The sequence below is a fragment of the Pavona decussata genome, unplaced genomic scaffold, assembly GCF_977016875.1.
Source record: "Pavona decussata unplaced genomic scaffold, jaPavDecu1.1 SCAFFOLD_155, whole genome shotgun sequence".
Taxonomy (NCBI): Eukaryota; Metazoa; Cnidaria; class Anthozoa; order Scleractinia; family Agariciidae; genus Pavona; species Pavona decussata.
Window position 1 is genome coordinate 804,133 of NW_028145567.1, and position 13,440 is coordinate 817,572.

The 13,440-nt window shown below is 36.7% G+C and overlaps 1 protein-coding gene across 1 annotated transcript; it reads right to left on the reverse strand.

The window, feature by feature from the left end:
- Window positions 1-317: 317 nt before the first annotated feature.
- LOC146465746 (pantothenate kinase 3-like) lies at window positions 318-13,359 on the reverse strand. The gene is made up of 7 exons (XM_085128231.1): window positions 13,225-13,359; window positions 9,688-10,043; window positions 8,277-8,524; window positions 5,559-5,735; window positions 4,693-4,816; window positions 3,344-3,469; window positions 318-612 (listed from the first exon to the last, which is right to left on the reverse strand). The coding sequence occupies exons 1-7, from the start codon at window positions 13,235-13,237 to the stop codon at window positions 535-537; spliced, it is 1,122 nt and encodes a 373-aa protein (XP_084984357.1). The 5' UTR covers window positions 13,238-13,359; the 3' UTR covers window positions 318-534.
- Window positions 13,360-13,440: the final 81 nt, after the last annotated feature.

Here is a 13,440-nt window from a genome sequence, read left to right on the forward strand (position 1 = left end):
TTCCACACAAGTTCGTGTCCATGCAGAGCTCAGGAAATCAAGTCTACCTAAATGTACCTAGTCAATGTCACCTCAAACATTCCTTCGCAGGACTATACTCACCCAGATGATCATAATTTACATACAGTCGGACCTCTATTAAGCAGCCACCTATTAAGCGGCCACCCTCCATTAAGCGGCCATTTTCCAAAGTCCCGAATTATTGTTTTGTCAGTAAAGTGCTGTATTCGATACCTCTATTCAACGGCCAACCTCTATTAAGCGGCCAGTTTCCAAAGTCCCCAGGGTGGCCGCTTAATAGAGGTCCGACTGTAGTTACACTTTAGAATTTGGGTGATACAATTAAGACAATGACCTCAAGATGATTCTTCTGTCTTTTCAAAATGGTGTAAGTATAGTGAATTGGCTTGGGAGGGAGTTAGTACAGGATAGGTGTCAACTGGATAAATGAATGATGGTATTCAGAATTGCAATGTGTAGTGAAAATCACTTGACTATTAAAAAAATAAATTTGTAAATTAAGTTTTGTTTCTATCAGTCAGTTGCTTCTCCATCTTCTCCCTTCATTCTTGTCATAAGTTCCAGTAAGGCTCCACTCGCTCCAAAATAACCCTGTCATGGACCAAACCAACACATGGTATCATAAGAGAAAGATGGTTAAATTGCAGTAAATAATTTTATGCTTGACCGTGGCATGGCTACAAGCAACTTATCTTAAGGGTTTCATTTAAGAGCTGTGATTACATGGCAAATAACTGCCTTTGAACATGACTTCATCCTGTTGTTTTTAACATCTTGACTGGAACTGGACCACATCCAAATTTTAATTTTAATTTAAAACTATCTTGCCCAGGTGAACTAACTGTTCAAAATCTTAATGAACCTCTTGTTAACTGCATTCAGCCCTTTTGGGAGTATTGAGTAAGGTTAAATAAGTATTATACACTTAATGTATGAACTCGAGGGAAAACAAAAGTAATTAGTTTCCTAAGAGACCATACATTAAGGTTACCCTATACCTTCAGAGGTGTCTCGCGTTTAAGCGATGTAGCGCGTCCAGTTTAAACTGTAGATATCTAAACCCCTATATCAAATTAAAGCTTATAGAACTGGCTATCAAACTATACCAAGAATTTTGAAATAAAATGAATTTTCGAATTTTTCACGACCTCTAAATGCGAGCGTCCGAATCACCTTTTTAAAGCTACAAGTCAAAGCGAATTTTGTTTTTCGCTAATTTAATTTGCTCCTCAGTTTCCGGACCCAAAGCGCTAAAAAAACGTTTCTGCGTTTTGCCATATTCAATCGCAATGAAAAGTTATAGAGCATTTTCGAAATAGGATGAAAATCAAAGGCTCCTGTGAGCCAACTCGTGAATGCAGATGACACATAGTAATTGAAATTTAGACGGCTACGGAAACTTCCTTACAAGCTAAAAGAAATTATATCTTTGCCCGATTATGTAACGAAAAATAACCATTCTTGTACTATAAAAATGATTGTCAAACTATTCTCTACAGATTGAATAAGATTATTCTGATGCGCCGATTAAAGAAAAAATCACGTGTTTTGTTATTCAAAGTTCATAGAAGCACGCTATGTGCAGCTACGTCATGCAAATTCGTGTCCCCGATAGTCCGGGGCTACTGGATTTTGCGATCGGGCTAGTGGATTCTAACCATCACTTGCCCGATGGGCAAGTGAAGTTTTTTGGGAATTAAAATTACAAAATTACTGTAGGGCAAGCCGATCTCACAAAGGGAAATCTGTTCAACAAAGTATCGCTCTACATTTCATGCCCGACATAAATGCGTGAAATTTTTCCTTCGGAGTTCAGTCCACGTAATCCTCAAGTAAAAATAATGAACTATGACAAGCTCTTGCTAAATAAGAATTATTTATCGACCGCGTCCTTTTGCTTTCCCATAAATTACCAGTTGTAAATTTCGAAAACAATTTTTTCCCTTTGAAACCTCTATGAAAGTTGACAAGATCTTAAGGTGTTCATTTCATCAGAAATTTGCATAATTTTGTTTACGACGTCAATGATGCGTGACATGGCACGTTCCGCTTTCGCGTGAAAACTGACAAGTTAAATTATTTTTTAATTATATTATTTCTAAATTGTATTATTTTTAATTCTTAAAAGAAACCGCACTTTGAAGAAAAAAACCTATGACTTTGCTCAGGTTCAACGAAAAATCTCCATTTTTACACTAACATGATTGTCAAATTATTCTCTACAGAATGAATGAGAGAATTCTGACGCGTCGTGAAAAAAATTTTCAGGTTTTTTTTTTCACTTATTGAGTTTACGACCCCGGACTTTCTGAAAAACTAAAAAAACTTGTAACTTTGCTCAGATTGAACGAAAAATCTCCATTCTTGCACTAAATGATCTTCAAATTATTCTCTACATATTGAATGAGAATTTCCTGATGCGCCGTGAACAATAAATGTTCGCGTGTTTTTTCCACTAATTGAATTTAAAACTCATTCACTGCGCACGCCCGAAAGTTAACGACAAAACCGACCGCCGACCGACCGACCAACCAACCAACCAACCAACCAAGTCAACAGTCAGCTATCGCTATAACTCGTTCATTGCACTACGCGCATTCACGAGTTACAAATGTGGAGTGATCGTACAAAAATTGCTCTCGGAGAAAAAATATTTCGAAAGAAAATATTATCAGACACGTTTTTGTTGTTTATATGTTAAACTAGCTACTGTCCAAATTTGAAGGCAAACGAACAAATTCCTTTTGAGTTTTAGCTCTTTGAAGTGGCTCCCCCAAGTGAAAAACTGATTCAAGAAAGCAGCAATTCATTTTATTTCAAAATTCTTGGTTTAGTTTGATAGCCAGCCTTATAAGCTTTAATTTGATATAAGGGTTCAGGTATCCACAGTTTAAACCGGGCGCGCTACATCGCTTGGACGCGAGACACCTCTGAACACACCTCTGAAGGTATAGGGTAACCTTAAGTGCTTTGTTATATATTTAGACTTTCCCTTCAACAATCACAGCAAAACAAACAAACAAGCAGCTGAGAGGGCAACAACTGCGGAATTGTATCCTGATCGGGATACATTTTTTTTGTATTTGATCTGGGGCACGTGACCAAGAATCAACCAATCACAATGCTCGTTTTGTTGAGTGAAAGTCTAGGTATATAACAATATTTATTATTATATGTATGAGGCAGACAGAGTATAGCCTGACTTTTGCCATAGGTCTCCTAATGTAGCCCAGTGGTTGGAGTAACTTACCTGAATTTTACAACTGTTACAATATTATTTTATACTAGACACCAATCTATGGGCAACTGTTAAAATACACACCTCATGCTTTAAAAATAGAGCTTTCATAGTTCCTTTAGACCAATAATCCATTGCATAGGCAAGCAGCTTCATGGCTATCGTGTTCCCACGAAGGAAGTTCCCCACAAATACCACACGGTCTATTTTCTGAAAGAGATAAAAGAATAAGATTCAATTGGTAATAAATCATAGTCTGTGACATTTTGCAGTGCTCAACAATGCAAGTGTAGTTGAAGGATGGTGCCTCCTAATACAGAGGTAATTCCTGCACAGTTTATGGCTAAGTGGGAAAAGCAGATCTTAGCAAGGGTTATCAGAATCCAAAAAGAAAAATGGGGATAACCACGCATTTTTTCAGGCATAATTATTGTTCCTCTGTCAATAATTCTAAAAAGTTTTATTGATACAGTCAACTCTCATTATAGTGGACACCCTCGGGACGTCGTTTAGTGTCCATAGTAGCGAGAGTCTGTAATAGCGGGGTGTGAGGATCAACAGAGGTGGTGGGCTGGGGCTTGAGCCAAGTTCCAGTTATTTACCAGTTAATATGTGGCGACCCAAAATATTTTGTAAGACTTGACAAGCTCATTAACAGTAGTGAATCTGCCAAGCAGTCATTGAGAATGGAGGACGAGAGCTTGACTTGGAAAGGTGCAAGAGTGAAAAGCAGAGTAGTCAAGTACTCAAAAGTACTCAAAATCTCAGCCCACAATCATGAGATTAAAAGAAAAAGAAAGAAAAAGAAAAACATTATTTCTCAAAGATTTGCCAAATATATTCTACTCCATTTTTACAAGTGCATGTTACATTATATTGAGTACTTTTCAAAGTGATAATAATTAACCACTCTCCCTTTTACTTTAACCCTTTAATCCCTAAGAGTGCCATTTGGCACATAAGGCCACAACTCTGTCAATATTTGACAGATTTCTATGAATTTTTCACACCAAGATGGTCTTGTGAAGATCTACTCATTAAAGGGATAAAAACTTAACCCCCTCTCATATGTGATATGGTTGACCACCCCCATAACTTTTCAACTTTTTTCCCCTAGAAGTTGTGGGTCTTAAGACATCTCTCACATTAATGAAGATGTTGAGACCTGCAAAATAAGCTATAGTTTAGGGGTATACCTAATATACACAAGGATTGGGACGTTTTTGAAGTTTTAAATTTTTACGTTTTAAGGCCATTTATCTCAAAGCCATAACTTTTCTCATTCATAATTATATCAGTCATGAAATACACTCATGAGTAGCTTTAAAATGGTATATCATACATAGACATTGAGTTTGTAGACTTGGATCTGGAGAAAATGTCGTTTTGCCTTAGGGGTTAAAGGGTTAATTTAAAATATTTGCCGCACTTACATGATTAACAGCACACATTCTTGCAATTGAACCAATGTTGTTTGTTATAGTAACCAGCATGGCTCTCGCTAAATCTTTGTTACTGACCAGTGATCGACTCTCCTCACAACTCATCTTACCAAAACTAATATTGAAAGAGGTAATCATATACAAACATTTAACATTTAGCTAACAGTTGGAAAAAAGTATTATTTGTGAGAGCTCCACCATGGGGCAAAATGGTAAGGGCATTGCAATGTCTTACATGGTTGAATGAAAGGACAAAAGAACAAACAGAACAATGTTCCCAGCCCTAATAAAGATTGCAGCTGCAGGTTGTAAGGGTCCAGTGAAAATAGAGCTTTTGAAAGGTGAAGGTCAACTGATTGATGTTGGTGGACAGAGGTGTGGGGTCCATTGTTGTGTTGTCTCCCTTATAATGGTCTCCAGTTGCGTGAAAAGGCCGGATGTGAAGTGTGATATTATAAAAAGGTAAATTTGTGAAATAATGAATGTGATTGAAATATTTAAAAGAGAATCAGAAATTCATGTAACCTTCACTTAAAAAAAGTTTAGCTCCTCATCGCAATAATAATTATTATTACAGCTGAGATACTGGCACTTTAATGTCAGTTTGCGCTGGTTCCTTCACCTTAGGACTGCGCAAAATAATTGTAAAATTATTGTAAAATCATCTAAGTGCAAGATGGGGGATATTTAAAATATTCTCCTAGTTGCTACAAACTAATGTATGGGTTCGAGCCATAACTGCAGTTCTTGATCTGATTTGTCGCTAGGAGCCATTGCAACCTATACAGGAGATATTAATTTAATATGTCTTGAGTAATGGTACATGTCAATAATTAAAATAATAATGATCTCTTAACCTGCTTGCCACTAAATCTCCCGGTAAACCAAACTTAGGGTAATCTCCTCCATAGATATCCCGCACGAGTTTGTCAACCTTTGTGCTGTCCCCCTCCTCAGCCATGGAAAGAGCTTCTTCAAATGACGCACAACCGGTCAACAAACAGCATAGACCAAGAAATGTGCCACCTCCAAGACTAAAAATACCAAATAGAAACAAAATCATTTACAACACTATTTAACATAAGGGTGCTTTTAGTTGTTATTAAAGGGTCCATCTGATGATTAGATAATTATGAAGCATACATGATTATGAAGTATGGCTGTCTAATAATGAATTGACCCTTAGTAACAAATAATTTGCATGTTCGTTGTTGCTTAATAAATTTATCATGTAAATTAAGTTTAATTTAACAAAATGAGCTTATCATATGCTGTTACTGATGTGACATTACGTCATGGATTATTTAAAACTTTTATCTTATATTCATGCGTCCAGCCATCTCTCTTGGGAAGGAACAAAGACCAGACGTGAGAGAGCAGCATAATTTGAGACTAAGAGGAGAGATAGATAGTTTATTAATCAAAAACCTTGCAGCCACAGGCTGAATTACGTTTGATTTTCAATAAAATATATAATACAATAAAATACAAGGCTAAAAAAAGCTTATATAAAAGGACAAAATATATAATTAAGAGAAAACAAAATTACATCATTGCTTTATGGTCACATAGTGACTTTCCAAAGCTCCAGAAAAGAAACAAAATTGGCAAAAATGTAATAATAAAAAAATAATAATAAAATAATAATGTGTGGTTCCAGAAAATATCCATACCCCCACCACGGAGGGAATTGGAAATTCCAGAGGGGTGGGGGGGGTCAATGGCCCAGGAAATTCCAGAGGGGGGGAGGGGTGAATGGTTGGATAAGTTTCCAGAGGGTCAACTTCACGTTCATGTCAGACATAGTTGTTCAAAATTGTAACTTACCAACTTAGCAACTTCGTGGCTCTTTCTTGAAGACGTAACTTTGTTTAACTGTTTTAAAGAAACCCTTGTTACATTAAAAACCTGTTTCCTTTCTCCGAAAAGCCTTTGTAAGCGAAGTAGTCCAAGTGAGACAAGAAATCTTTGTCTGCGTTGCGTGACTTGTTTGTGAAACTTTCTTGCGTAGAAAAATGTTGTTCACTGGCTACAATTAAATTTGTACCAATGTTTAAAAGGGAAATTTTTGTATGGCGATAAAGTGAAAGCCCCAATTTTACATAAAACATTGAAATATTTGTTTGTTATTTTTGTATAAATTAAGTTACGGGCAAAGGTCAATTCCCGGGGTCAATTAATCAGTTTGTCAAAACTGACCCGTGTTAAAACTTATTTTGTCCAAATTATTTTAACTCAAAGTCCAAAACTATTAACTTAATTTCCATGCCAAAATTCAGCAAAATAGAGCCAATTCAACATTCTTTTAAAGCGTTATTGATCTCATACAAAATTTGCATAAGAACGTGAACATGCTAATTTCGTTTTGCGGCTCCATTTCGTCTGCGGTTTTAAGTTACGATCTGAAGGTCAATTTGTCTCCCTGCCTTGCTAATGCTTATTTTGTCCAAGCTATTCCGATTCAATAGGAAAACTATTGACTAAAATAACTAGACTGAATGATTACCATAAGAAATATTGATTGAGTAGAACTAAAAGCGATAATCCTTTTGATCTCCTACAAATTTGCATAGGAACGTAAATATTACATGACATATGCAAATTAAATGAAAACACATTTTTGCATTGCCGGACTTACTCCAACAATTTAGATTTAAAATCTTCAGCAAAGCTAATGGTAAAGTTTGATGTCAATGACCACAGTTAAATATAAAACACAACAATTATTTCAGTATCAAGAGCTTTTTGGCAAACTCTACCGGTGAAATTGAACAGCGCGCGCGCTCTTCGATAACGCATATTTTCTCCTCGTGTAGACAGTTCTTGATATTTCTGAAATGTTCACATCAACCTGATTTTTGAGGCGTTCTTTTGAAATAAAACTTTTCCAGAGGGGGGTGGGGGTGTATTCTGAATTTGAGGAATTTCCGAAGGGGTGGGGGGGTTAAAAAAATACCTCGAAAATGGAAAATCCTGGGGGGTGGGGGGGTCCTATTTGAAGGTGGGGGTATGGATATTTTCTGGAACTACACAATAATAATAAAAAATATTATTATATCCAACCAGTGAGAGGACACTAATTAAAAAAACGGTCTTACTTTAACAGGAAAGTTAAAAATTTGTTGTACATGAATACCAAAGACGTAAAAAATTTGAACATATTTCTCAAAAATTTGGTTGCCATGGTAACATCACATTCCACAAATAATGATATTCGATATGATGAGTTGAGTTTCAAAAGATAGGTCGCAGTACAAGGTGTAGGGCCCATATATACTAGATTTAACAAATTTCCGTAGATAATTTTTATAAAAGTAGCAACATTTTTTATAGTCAACCTGTTTTGGATGAAACTTCATCCATCTTCAGTGCAGATAAAAACAGGCTAATGGGTGTGACAATTGTCACACTGTAATTAGCTTTATTGTTACTATACTTCTTGTATTTATTTCACACCCAATAGCAGGTTTTCTTTACTGAAGATGGAAGAAGTTTCATCCGAAACATGTTTGCTACAAAAAATGTAGCTTTAATTTATGAAAAAATACTAGCTTTAGTTGAAGACTATTTGCTACCTTGTCCCACTTATTCTTGAGAACTTTTCAGCCGACTCAACTAACAAAATGCTGACTCCAGATCCAATGTTCACAACAAGATAGGGATAAGGATCCTGTTCAAAGTCATATGACACCTTTTCTGATTTTTCTAGACAGTGCAGGTTGTGCCAGTAATAGCATTCATTAACACTCTGGGAATTTATGAAGTGTATGCCGTGGATAAGGCACTCCAGTTCATCATACTTTACAAGCTGTACACCTAGGACCTGCAGATATGGACCGAGAAGAATATGAACTTAATTACTGAGACTAAATTATTATTAATTAATAATTTATTGAAAGCTGAAGGTGCTTTTTATGTGTATCTTTCAGTAAGCAAGACCCCATTCAGGGGTAGGCAGCGTGGTCAAGTGGTTAGGGCCCAAAGGGAGGCAACGTGGTCGAGTGGTGAGGGCGCCGGACTTGAAATCCGGTCCAGGTCCCGGGTTCAAGTCCCACTCTGACCGCTAGCTGAAGTTGTTTCTAGGTAGCCCCGAGTTCAACTCCTTGGCCGCGTTTGTAAATAGCCAGCTGGTTTGCCTCCTGCCAGTTGGGAATTTTATCCATGGAATTTTCAATTTAAATTGTTTCTTTGTGAAGTTTAATGCTCAGCCCCTCTAGCACTTGTGCTATAAACACCGCCAAGGGTAAGTAAAGGTTATTTATTTTATTTTATTTTACAGTAATAATTACATTACTGAAGGGTTATCCTCAGCTGCATAATATATTCAATATTCAATCCTACATATTAAATATTCACTGTTCCATTTAGAGTATCCAAACATGTAACTAAAAGCTAATTTAACGAAACAGAGTAATAAGAAAAGTAAGGACCACTAGATGCATTTGGCATCAATTTGGGGGACATTACTCAGTGATTGGGCCTGAAAACCGCAGTGGGTGCGTAGGGGTAGCAACTAGAGGTGAAGGCAGCTGACAGCTAGAACAGGAGAGATGGATGATGATGATGATGATGATGATGGTGATGATGATGACTTGCTTAAGATGCCAATTAAGGGACTTTTATTTCCTTTTGTTCCAGACTAACGAAAATAAAAATAATAATTTCACTGTTCAGTAATTATGTTCAACGTAGTAAGAACACACTCCTAAATTATAGAGACTACAAATTATTAGGAGTTGAGATTGTATGGGACGATGTTGATTCAGTAAATGAATGAATGGATCTTGGAATGCGTATCTGGCATGTGCAGGGGCAGATGACACCATCACCAACTTGGCCAAGGAGAGAGAGTGTGGTGACATCGAACACATGCACTCCCTAATCTTTGATTATTAGTAGTTTGTCATATACAATTTAATTTGTGTTTAAATGCAAATGAAATGCAAATTTTTTATACCATAACTGTAATGTTGCCATTTAACATACCTCTCTGAAGTCTTTTTCAAACTTGAATGCCCCTCCACCTGTTGCACACACTTTGTTATTGAGAACTGAAGCATGTAACTCCTTGGCAATTAACAGAAATTTGTCAACCCCATCTGTTGGAAACCTGATAAAATGGAGATGACCTTCTCTTTCTCCCAAAACCATATTTTTCATGGCTAACATTTCATCTCTTGTTCCATTTTCACCATAATGAATGTTTGACTTTATAAAATCCTGCATAGCCTTTAGGCCAACTTTCTCTCGTCCTTCGCAGTTTAGTTGAGAATTACATGGCTCAAAATAAACCAGTTTGACTAAACTTCCTCCGATGTCAAGACCAAACCAGGGTAGTTGTACTAAGAGAAAGATTAAAGAACAGTTTTGGCCAAATGTAAACAAATTATGTACAGTACAATAAACAGCACTACATTAAAAAAGTCTTGATGGATTTTATGTCACACCTGCAGGTTTGAAGGTTATAATGTAGTTCAACCTATACGCAAGAATCTGGGTTGAGTACATACAGCTTCCCACAATTAGTTGTTTTTAGGGGACTCGTATCACTTCCTCCCTGCATAATACGAGTCCCCTAAAAACGACTGCATGGGACACTAGGTTGAGTATAAAGACCAAAAAACATTTACAACAAACTGATTAATAAATTCCTTTTCTTGTTATGACATATTATAGCATGCGAAAGAAATGAATGCAAATGAAAAGACGTTATATTTGTAGCCTGGTGCATAAATGATAGAACTGACGTATTTTTTTAGTCGGTGACACTGACCTAACTAGGAAAAAAGAAAATCCGAGTTCTCCCAGTGGGAGAATACGTCTATCATAAATAATCATCTTCAAAAAAATGTGTGTGCTGTAATTGGCCAAATCAATTTGAGTTTATAATATCATCCATAATGCATCAGCCCTACGTTGTGTGTTAATCATGTAAATTTGAGTTATAACGAATACACACAGGCCATATACAGTATGTCACTAGCATGTGCCCACCTAAATTGTAGGGATCGACTTTTATAAAGACAGTTACGGTTATAAATTAAATTTAAAGAAATAAAAGAGTAGAGGAGTAAATCTGTAAATATTAGAATTACATTTTAAAAAACCGAAAAGGAAATTTGGGGATAAAAGGGTCATCAAGTTGTTACTTGATGACCCTTTTAATATAACTAACTTAATATGACTTAATATAATCTGGATCTTGTGTCTTATAGGGGGCCTCGATCGATGGTAACGGTCGGTATGTCGGTCGAGTCACGGTCGACTGACGGTCGATATCTCGGTCGATATATCCACCGAGTATCGGTCGATTGTCGGTCGAGTAGCGGGCGAGTATCGATCGAGCATCGGCCGCTATATAGGCGATGTATCGACCGATCATTGGATCACTTTCGGTCGAGAGATCGACCGACAGTCGGTCGCGATAGCATCGGCAGTGTGTCGGCAATATATCGGTGAACCGTCGGTCAAGTATTGGTAAAGTATCGGTCGATGCATCGGCCGATACTCGGTCGACACGAAAAAGGAACGATCGAGGATTTTGCTTTGTTCTAAACCGGTTAACCCGGGACACTACAGTGTAATACGCTGGCTATTTTTGCGCGTTCTCTTGACCTAATATGGTAAAATGATGCAATAGTGCAAGAATAAAATGAGATAACAACAGACTATCGACCGACTATCGGTCGTTTTTATATTGGCCATCAACTGATATGACGACCGATATAGCGGTGCGCTATGTACACGAATGTCGATCGAGATAAGGACGAAGTGTCGAAAAACATATTGATAGTATATTGACCGATATATCGGCAGATACTATCGGCCGGTAAGCGGTAAAATATCGATGAAGTATCGGTGATGTGTCGGTGAAGTGTCGGTGTATTGCTATCTATATCGGCCGACAGCCACCTTGGTCGATACGACGACCGCCATAGCGGCACAACATCGACCGAGTCATCCCCAATTATCGACCGAGTAGCGACCGAGGCTCGACCGAGATATCGACCGTCAGTCAACCGTGAGTCGACCGAGATATCGACCGTTACCATCGATCGAGGCCCCCTATAAGACACAAGATCCTATAATCTTAGGTCTACTGGTAAGCTCTTATTGGACCATCCCAAGGGAAAGATGCTTACAACATTGGGAGCAAGATCATTCTCAGCAGCAGCTCCGAAACTCTGGAAAGAGCTACCTTTGGAGCTTCCTCAAGCAACATCACTTGACAGTTTCAAACCTTGACTTAAAACCTAGCTTTTTAAGAAGTATTTTTATAGTTTGTAGCTTAGTTTATTTTATTCTCACGGTAATGTATTTTCGTTTTCTTTTAAACATATGATTGTAAAGCGCTATTGATCAGTACATGTAAATACGTGCTATATAAATTGGTAAATTATTAAATTATTAATTATTGTTACTGCACTTTCATTTTTTTTTCATTATGTGATTAATAATAATATTATTAACACTTTTAGTATTATACTTTCTCCCTTTCTGTGTTTGGAAAATTTTGTATCCTTAATAATTTAATCCTGAATAAAAATTTTAAACTATAAATTCCTATGTTATTAATAACAACAAAAGAAAACTTTATTTTTCCTGGGTGTGGTTATTAAAACTTACAGGCAGTCAGTATTACCCAACTACTTAGAGAATAACCTGATGTACTTGACTTGCAGCAAAGGGTTACTTAATTTTTATCTCAAGCAGTGCAAATGAAGACAAATAAAATCTCTGAATCCAGTTTCACTGAAAAACACAGGTTTTGAACTATAAACCTAGAAGCTTTAGCAAGGGAACTAAGACTTGTTGATATATCTAAATTACCTGTGGACAAAGATTGTTTTGTTTTGTGATGTTGTAAATTAAAATTATTAACCAAACTGGCACATGCAAATCCAATAATTTGTATGTGCAGATAAACTCATGAAAAAGCTATGAGCTTAAAATTAAGCTTCTCAGCTTGCCCCAATATAAAAATAAGCTTCTGTCAGCTTAATGGGAATATTTCATTAACATGAATTCCAGACCTTTTGGCCTATTCAAATAAAAATTGTTTAAGCTAATTAAGCTTAACTGTAATAAGGAAATGATTGTTTAACATTTTATCGGCTTAATTATGTATAGGGTTTGTATTTTAGTATAAAACGTCTGAAAATCTATAATCCCCCCATTCTTTGCACCTAATTCAAAGGTCAGTGAATTGATCAAGTCCTCATCGAATGGAAAACTCAATTCAGTGAGTGTCCGCTTTTAGGCCCTTTTATAATTATAGTGGGGAATTGAGGATTTTTTTGCCATTGTGCACATATATGTCACACATTGACATTCAAATCCTTGCAGATTAATGCAAGATGTTTGTACCAAGAAACGAGTCTCCTGTAGCTTGCTCAGCCTGGTAGAGCATCCGAAACTAGTAGGATTTATAGTAATCGGAAGCAATCGGATTTCCTTTATCCGAGTATGCCTGTGTCACTCATTGAATAATACATCATAACGAATCCATTCATTTCAACTTACCTTTATTATTCATTCCAGATCTTTCTAGCTCGCAAGAAGAAGACCTTGTTTTCTTCTTTTGCAGAAATGACCACGCCGCGTCAAATATTATACCGGGTTACGTCACCAAAATAAATTGACCAAAGTGCAAAAAGTTCGTATAAAATTACCAGGTGTGGATCATGATAGTATAAATGAAGTTGTCAAAACATTCTGATCTGTTTTAGATAATAAAAC

Excerpts from the sequence above, each read along its gene's own strand:
- LOC146465746 (XM_085128231.1), bottom strand. Across the intron at positions 4,817-5,558 it reads GGAGATTTAGTGGCAAGCAG|TTTTGGTAAGATGAGTTGTG; the intron begins GTTAAGAGATCA and ends TTTCAATATTAG. Across the intron at positions 3,470-4,692 it reads GAATGTGTGCTGTTAATCAT|AAAATAGACCGTGTGGTATT; the intron begins GTAAGTGCGGCA and ends TATCTCTTTCAG.